The 9,495-nt window shown below is 39.0% G+C and overlaps 1 protein-coding gene across 1 annotated transcript; it reads left to right on the top strand.

The window, feature by feature from the left end:
• The first annotated feature begins 1,781 nt into the window (after positions 1–1,781).
• Positions 1,782–9,024, top strand: LOC308088958 (intracellular hyaluronan-binding protein 4-like). The gene is made up of 8 exons (XM_080433539.1): positions 1,782–2,129; positions 3,776–3,887; positions 4,633–4,770; positions 5,217–5,288; positions 5,382–5,483; positions 7,128–7,260; positions 8,159–8,341; positions 8,832–9,024. The coding sequence occupies exons 1-8, from the start codon at positions 1,901–1,903 to the stop codon at positions 8,898–8,900; spliced, it is 1,038 nt and encodes a 345-aa protein (XP_080289665.1). The 5' UTR covers positions 1,782–1,900; the 3' UTR covers positions 8,901–9,024.
• Positions 9,025–9,495: the final 471 nt, after the last annotated feature.

Raw genomic sequence — 9,495 nt, forward strand, 5'->3', positions numbered from 1 at the left:
TGGTGTGTGAGTTATTAGCTGACATTTGATATAAATATGAAATTTAAATTTGATCAAACACAAAATAGCCTGTTTTGTGTTGTAATAGGCTAACTAGAGTCTAGGACTAACATAAACAGGCCCAACACCACTGAAATCAACAAGTCAAGTCTTTCTTCCATTCTTGGCTCTTTATAATTTGTAGGCCTATTTTATTCTTATTATCATTATTATTCTTATTATTGTATTATTATTATTATTATTATTATTATTATTATTATTATTATTATTATTATTATTATTATTATTATTATTATTATTATTATGCTAAACTAAACCAAGTACCAAGTACCTAAACCATGTTGTAGGCTATTCAACATGTTTACTATTTAAACATTTTAATTATTATATATATATATATATATATATATATATATATATATATATATATATATATACATATATATATATATACATACATACATATATATATATATATATATATATATATATATATATATATATATATATATATATATATATATATATATATATATATATATATATATATATATATATATATATATATATATATATCAAGTACAACAATTATTCAAAAGTATCTGTGAATCGGGTGATTGTGTTTTTATAAAACACTAGGCGGCCTACATGATGTGACAGATGTCAGATGCAGCGTTGCCATGTCCGCTTATTATAAGCGACTTTGGGCTTGTTTTTCTGTAAAGTTGCTTGTAAATATTGGTGTACGGTTGCAGTTTCTTGGGCTTGTTTCTAAAGTGTAGTTGCTTATTTGGGCTTGTTGTTTCTGAAGTATGGTTGCTTATTTGGGCTTGTTGTTTCTGAAGTATAGTTGCTTATTTGGGCTGGTTGTTTCTGAAGTATAGTTGCTTATTTGGGCTTGTTTTCTAATGTTGTTAAACCAGTTACCAGTGGTTCTCAAACATTTTCATGTCAAGGACCCCAAAATGATGTAATCGTCTGCGTATCCCCATCTGAAAACATTTTGTGCCATGGACCCCCATTCCAGATTTGTGTTGTTAAAATGTTTTTAAAATATTTCAAATTTTCACATTCTTCCCAAGATTTTCTTGAAAATAGCCAATGTGTATCAGTATCGGTATGGCTTAAAGTGCTCATTGTGTACTAGTCGCTTCTTTGGGGCTTGTTTTGGGCTTGTTATTTCTCTCGCAAAAACCTGACGCAAAGGTCCTCCTAACCTCGCATCACCAGTCTTTCCACCTCGGAGGAAAAAAAGGTCCTGAAAGAAGAGCTCATGAATATTGAGTAAAGGGGCGTGGTATCTCGTCCCCAGCGTTGCCATGTCCGCTTATTATAAGCCACTTTGGGCTTCTTTTCCTGTAAAGTGGCTTCTAAAATATTGGTAGTTGCGGGTTGTGGTTTTTTGGGGCTTTTTTCTAAAGTGTACCTGTGTATTTAGGCTTGCTTCCAAATTATTTAATTATTTTTTTTAAACTAGTGGTACTGAAATATTTTCATAAATGTTTTGTGACAGTTTTGTGTTGTTAGAATATTTTTTTTTAATTCCAAATATTCCACATTTTATTTCAAGAGTTTTTGAAAAATAGCAGATCTACAAGCTGAGCTTGTAGATGCATATAGGTTTAAAGTGCTCATGTGGCCTATAGTTGCTTCTTTTGGGCTTGTTTTCCTAGACCTGGTTGCTTATTTCTCTCACAAGATATGGCAACGATGCTCGTCCCCCACACGTGCAAACGTTTAAAGATCTCAACAATCAATCAGCGTGCTGCTGCCGGGTGTTGTCGACTGTAGCGGTTCGGCTGTCGTTTGAATCTGTACGTTATTAATGTTAAACTAACTTAACATTTCTATAGTATAAACTGTAGAACTGCAGGCGGCATTGGTGATCCACACAGCGACGATGCTACCGGACGCCTATGGTTGTGTTGTGGCGAACAGATTCCTGAACCTTCTGGATGACGAAGCCGACCCGTTCGATAAAGCCGAGAGTGAGAAGGAGAAGAAGAAGGAGGAACTGAAGAGCATCGCTGCTGCTAAACAGAAGAAACCCGCACAGAGAGGGACCAGGGGGAGACGCGTCGCCCCCTTGGTCGTCGTCCCCGTGAAGACCAGCCAAGAGTCCCTGGCAGGTAACCCCCCCCCCCCCCCTTTTTAAAAAAAAAAAACTTTTTACTGTACATATTTTTGTTTTTCTTATTTTCAATTCTAAACTGTTTTATATGATGATCTGCATAGTAGTCAGTGGTGGAAAGTAACTAAGTACATTTACTTAAGTACTGTACTTAAGTACAAATTTTAGGTATTTGTACTTTACTTGAGTATTTCCAATTTCCAATACTTTTACTTCTACTCCACGACATCTCAGAGGCAAATATTGTACTTTTACTCCACTACAATTATTTGAAAACTTCAGTTACTAGTTACTTTTCAGATATAAATTATGATATTATGAAACATACAATAACCACTTTAGCCCTATTTTATACATAGGCTATTTGAAAATAGCAGATCTACAAGCTCACAACGCGTCGCATCGCGACGCGTTGTGAGCTTGTAGATCGGCTATTTTCAAATATTTAGTACTTTTACTTTTGGTACTTTAAGTACATTTTGATGCCAATACTTTTGTACTTTTACTCAAGTACATTTTTAATTCTGGACTTTTACTTGTAACAGAGTATTTTTATATTGCAGTATTGGTACTTTTACTTAAGTAAAGAATTTGAGTACTTTTTCCACCACTGATAGTAGTGTATATCTGTCTGTCATTTAATGTCACTATGAATTGAGTACAAAAGGACCCCCATTTGAAGCACTTTTCATGAGCTTTTTAATCCTATTTAGTTGACCTAGTATTCAAACTGTACTTTCATGTGGAACTTCTACCCCCAAATTGCTAGAGCAGTGGTGGAAAGTAACGAAGTACATTTACTCAAGTACGCATTGTGAGCGTGTAGATGGGGCTATTTAAAAAAACTATTATACATCAGAAAAGTTGTGAAATGGGACATTCTGCATAATGAGTACTTTATACATTTGGTACGTCTTTGATAACAATACTTTCGTAGTACGTCTATTCAAGTAAACTTTGAATTCCGGACTTTTACTTTATTGCAGTACTTTACTGTATTACTAGTTACTACATTGCAGTATTGATACTTTTACTTGAGAAAAAATGTAAGTACTTTTTCCACCACTGGCATACTCCCTGTAGTAGGCCATGTCTGTCATGCTGCTGCTGAGTAGGCCTAACACAAGACATGCTAGAGACTGTAGTAGGAAATAATTAGTAGTAACCTATTGCAAGTAACCACATTGGCTTTTCATTTACTGTTGCAATAATAGGTTCCTAAAGTAATCTGACCAAACACAATCTAGAACCACCAGTAATATTGTGTTGTCAATCAATGCTTTCTCTTCTGTGCTTAAGTCTGACTCACTCAGGGCTAATTCAATCACAGGGATGCCCTCAGCTCGTTTGAGCATGCCCAGTTTAGTGCAATCCCCGGGCTAGGCTGGTGAGTCAGTGACAACACTACAGTTAAAATCCTCTGGCATTTTGTTTTATAATGCAATTTTGGGTCATGTAGTATTTTAAGCACAGACTCCATTTGAACACACGCAATTTAAGCACCGTTTCTTGCAAATTCTGAGGACAACATTTCTCCAGAACAGTGCCAGCAAGCCCAGCACTCGGCATAGGGATAAACTTAACTTAACTTAAACTTAACTGTAGTCTTGAATATGAATAATTGTTTATAATTATTTGCTTTAGGCCCTAAGAAGCCCTCACGTGCTGAAGTGGTGAATAAAATGACTGGCAATGCAGCAATGGATCATAAGCAAGAAGAACATTACCTACTCCCTAAGGAGTATTCCATTCAAAAGTATGTATTTACGAACGCAGCTGACACACAACCCTATATTTATTTACATGGTGTATATTAACTGTTGTAGGCTATGGAGCCCCAGAAGTCTCATGTGTGTTTTAAAATGAACTCCATCAGCTGGTCTAGGAAAATGCTTATGATTTAGTAATCCATACTACAGTTAAAGGTAGGGTAAGTGATATGTTTTGGTCATTTTAATTGTTTTGTTAAAAAGGTTAAAGTACTATATTCTGATAGTAATCATTGCTACAGAGCGTTTGTTCCGTCACAGGGGTCTCTCCAGCTCTCTAGTAAACAGAATATAGTACATTTTCAGGTAGGTGACAAAATGTAAGCCAATCAGGAGAGAGCACTGAAAATGCATTTTCTGTTTAATAAAGAACTGGAGAGGCATGGGCGACTCCTTTTACTGAACAAACACTCTATTCTATAGCAATGAGTACTATAAGAATATAGAGCTATTTAACACTTATTTTAACCAAAGTAAATCACTTGCCCTACCTTTAAGGTTAGGCACCATCAGTCCCCCCATGGGTTCACTTCAATAATTAATATTCCTCATACAAAATGGGATTAACGTGTGTGTGTGTGTGTGTGTGTGTGTGTGTGTGTCTTCCCCTAAATATCTTAGTATTTGATACATGTCATTTTGGTCTAATAAGAAATGCTGCCCCCCACCCCCTCATCTCTCAGGGTCACTTATTAGTGGGCTGAAAATAATTCTGATGTAATTGGTCCTCAGACCAGACTTTGATCGCAGAGGCCGAGGGGAATCCAGAGCGGGGAGAGGAGGAGGAGGAAGAGGAGGAGGTGCATACACCAGGAATTCGGAAAACTTCAACCTGAGGGGCAAGAGGGAATTTGAGCGGCACAGTGGAACGTAAGGCCTAATATTCCATGAAGTGTGGTTCTTTGTCTCACAGGGTTGTCTACATGCAGTGTGGTTCCTTGTCTCACAGGGTTGTCTACATGCAGTGTGGTTCTGTCTCACAGGGTTGTCTACATGCAGTTTGGTTCTGTTTCACAGGGTTGTCTACATGCAGTTTGGTTCTGTCTCACAGGGTTGTCTACATGCAGTTTGGTTCTGTCTCACAGGGTTGTCTACATGCAGTGGGGTTCTTTGTCTCACAGGGTTGTCTACATGCAGTGTGGTTCCTTGTCTCACAGGGTTGTCTACATGCACATGCAGTGTGGTTCTTTGTCTCATAGGGTCATTTACATGCAGTGAGGTTCCTTGTCTCATAGGGTCATTTAAAGACAATGTGGTTCCTCAAATAATATTGCTGAACCTCTTTTCTTAGTTTTTCGCTCTGCTTGTAATTGCAGGGGCAAATCCCCAGAGGACAAGCGAGGAGGCAGAGGACCCTATAACTGGGGGCCTGTTGGAGACACTGCTGGGTGATTTGACCGTCACCAATGACATAATGACCTTTTTTTGTTTAAGGTCATGAGAGCGGGGTGACTAAGACATTGTTTCCTTATCTTTTAAAGTGAGTTGATGGAGGTGACACCAGATGCTACAGCCAAACCTGAGGACCCTCAACCCAAGGACCCCGAACCCACGGACCCCCAAAGCGTGTCACCACCAATCCTGTAAGTTATGAATGCTTAAAGGTAGGGTAGCATAAGAACACCCTCTTCAGGCAAAATAAACTGTAAACTATATCTATTTCACCTGTCCCAAGAGACTGTTTCTTGGCCCTTTCACACATGTACTGTATTATGGAAGTTTTCCAGACTTTGAACGGAGCTGTATGTATGAACGCAACATTTAGGCTCAGTAGGATCGGACATGCAACAGACTTTATACTGGCAGGACCCTTGAGTTAAGTCAGGCTTATGTGTGAATGGATGAATGCGGTGAATTTAAATTCAGCGAGTGGACGTGTTTATGACGCTTCTATTGTCGACGAGTGGAGCCTCCCCTCCTCCCGATGTGTTAGGAGAGAATCCTGTTTCATTCTGCCTTTTTATTAGCGTTTGAGTTGGAAATATTCACCAGTTGAACTTCCATGAAATGTCTCGTAAGCAAAACAAAATAGGAATGTCTCTTTAGTAGGGGTGTGCCGATATATGATATATCGTCCCGCGATATATCGCGATACGTTTTCGTGACGATATGTATAGTTTTGGAAAAATAAATAAAAATAAACTTTTTTTTTCTTTTTTACAATAATAATAATCAGGCTTGAAAACAGCCCCGACGTGAAAAGGGTGACAACATGTTTTTTTTTTTTCGGGTCACACTATTGCCCTATTTGGATTCAAAACGGCTATTGTAGCTGAAAAGCTACAAGTTTGCGTCTGAATAATGCAAAAACTGAATTATTTGTTTGCATTTTCTCTCCCCCATATATTTTCATAATAAAAAAGTGCGTATCGTATCGAAATCGTATCGAAGTTGTGAGCCAAATATCGTATCGTATCGTTTGGTGAAATTAGTGTATCGGCACACCCCTACTCTTTAGTAATTGTAGACAACCTACAGTGTGCACTCGTCTGTACATAGAGAGAGACCAATGTTATTTATCCAGCTTGAATGATAGATGAAAAGTGGGCTGTAGGTCGTTGTCTACATTAGGCCTACTATGGTAGGAAAGATGTTTAGTTTGTTTTTCTATGGGTACATCAATGGGAGACCGCATGTCAAGCAATTCAATGTATCTGTCATGTTCTGTGGAAGGAAGTAGTAAAAAGTATTTAAAAAAGTAAAACAAATATTGCATTTGATCCTCGCATCTCCCTCACGCTGTTATATTTAAGTGGGAGTAGCTAATGTATGCGTCGACTACCCAGACACCGCCCCTCACCTTATCAAACGGGCTATTTACCTTCATGTGTGAACGCATCTGAAATGGACATTCCCCTGTTGCATGCTCCTCCTGTACATGCGTGAAAGGCCAACACTGGACACTGTCCCGACCTGATTCCCCAGACATTTTCCAGTGTTCAAATGAGAAAGCAGCTTATAACATTTTAGGTGAAAATAGGCCATACCATGCTCAACTGGGGTGTTGTCATACCATGTCAAAATGATCTTAGTTAAATGCAATGGAAAAGCGCCATTAGACCACTTTCTCAACATCGTGTTCTTGTGCCACTTTTTGCCATAAATGTGTGTTATTTGCATACTGAATACAGACTGACACTACTCTCTAAGCTAAATGAGTAGAGTAGTTGTGCAATAGAAAAGCGTGATAAATGAAGTGTAAGTGATCCTGTCCCACTTTGTGATAGAATCTATAGGAGTCTGGATGATTGGAAAAACGAGCAGGAAATGAGTCGCCCCAAGGTGGAGTTAAACCTACGCAAGGCGGACAGCAAGGTCCCCTCCAAGGCTACGGTCATACATCAGTCCAAGCATGTGGAGGTGAGAAAATGTGCACTTGTTTTCTCTTTCATGAGAAAAGGAGTAGGGATCATTGGTCCAGCACAACGGGCACATTATGGGCCACAGACGACTGCAAGACTCTATATTCAGAACTGGATCCTGCTCTATTAAATTCTAGCTGAGTTTTAACCTCTGCGTTCCTATTTTGGGTATGTCATTCATTGTAGGCAAAATATTCACAATAGTTTTGAAAATGGCGCTCTACAAGGTCACAACACGTTGCATCGCGAGCTTGTACGATCAGCTACTTGATATACTGTTATTTCAAAACATTTGTCTAAATAGGGTGTAAGTGGTGAAAAAGTAAATCCACGCTGAATCACATGATGGCGCTGTTGCTGTGCTGCATTTCTGACCACACCCAGTGATGGTCAGTAATGTGATGTCACAGCAGGTGTATTCCACCAGTTGTCATTCGAGCCAGTGCACAAATATTGTCCGTCTCAGTCCATAGAGAGCAGTGCAGCAGTAGCTTTCTACCCTACCTGCCGGTTCACTCATCTAAGTTGATGAAGGTGACTGTCGTGAACTAGCCTGCCAACAGGCCTGTGGAAATGTAAAGGGGTTTAAATTCATAACTGGTTTTCTATCATACCAAGTGTGTGTGTAGTGAACCATTTATGGGGGTAATTCTGTAAAGCAGCAGCGTTGAGAAAAACTATGTGTATCCCATGATGTATAGTTTTCAGAACAGGATGGCATTGAAAGCTTCCTCTTGCTAGAATTTGAATGGCTGCTAATGGAAATGGCATTGACTTGACAGTCAATTTAGCCAACCAACTTTATGCCAGATGCCATCAAGTTTTTACCTCGTTGCATGTTCCTTTCCTTGAATTGACTGCATTTCTCTTAATTTCTCCCCAACCTCTGTCTACAGAACAAGGAGGAGTACTTTGAGGAAGAGGAGGAGGAGGGCTACTATGTGCGCAGGGCAAATGACATCACTTCCCGCCTCGACATCAATTTTGGGTGCCTGAAACGCCCTACACGAGGCAGAGGAAGGGACACCAGAGAGAAACCACCCAGTCCTACAGAGCAACCTGAAACCAGGCCCTTGATGGTATGTTCTCAATGTCACTGTATATTAGAGCTTTAATCGGGCCTTAAAATCTCAGCCCAGCCCGGCCCGAGAAATGTGACAAACTGGGCCCGGCCCGAGAGCCCAACATTTTTATGAACAGCAGCAGCCCTTTTCTCCATTAAATATTGACTATTCATGAAGAACAATTCTACCTTCACAACTAGCAGTTGGGCTCATTCTGTTTTTAAAAGTGACTGTCCCACTCGGCAGTTATAACTGCCGAGTGGGACAGTCACTTTGAAAAATATTCAAAGTGCACTTTGATGTCATGAATTCTATTTTATAATGTGTTTTATGAATAAATTGCCAGTCATAGAAAAATAATTTATAAGGGCTAGATCCTCCCTATAGTTTTTATTATGAAATTGAATTTAGTCTATCAAGCCTGATTTATAATGTGATGCGTTGTGAGCTTGTAGACTGCTATTTTTGGTGCACAACACACAACAAAGTGTAACTCTTGTTTTAGTTCCAGGCTGAAGTTGCTCCGAACCCAGATGACCCAGAGGACTTCCCAGCTCTAACAGCAGGAAGATAAATGGACCCTTGGCTCTGTGGGACATTTCTCTCGTCACATGGTGTAAATGGGTTGTTCTTCGAGCATTGCTTTTGTGTTTTTGCCATGTCAATGTTTGCGGGGTTTTATTGTACATTTTCACTGTCCCACTGAAAGCAATGTTTATTATCTGACCTCTGAGAATAAACACTAATGCAAATGTTAAAATCGCTGGTCTTTTTTTTTGCCCCATGTTTTTTAATTCAATTGCTGGAACAAATATAATTCTGCAAATAAGGTCATGAATCAAGATCTTGTCATCAAAAGACTACAAGTAGACTTTAGGGATGTCCTTTCCTTTTTCTGATCAACTTGCAGAATATAAAACTAGTCCCTCACCCAATGTATGATAAATCCCCTGATGGATCAATATTATAAACTAGAAAGGTGCACTCGGGAGAGCAAATCTTCACCAGGTTTGCCTTAAAGGGTAATGTCTGTTAGCGTCTTTATCATCCTCTTGACCTTTCTCTGACTGCTCAGAGGCATTGAACTGAATGTGGAAGACCCTCATAATTTTGGTGTTTCAGGGTATGTTATTACAAATGCTAAGTGAATTTGAATGGCTTGTTACTGA

Source organism: Gymnoscopelus braueri (genome assembly GCF_963280865.1).
Source record: "Gymnoscopelus braueri genome assembly, chromosome: 7".
NCBI lineage: Eukaryota > Metazoa > Chordata > Actinopteri > Myctophiformes > Myctophidae > Gymnoscopelus > Gymnoscopelus braueri.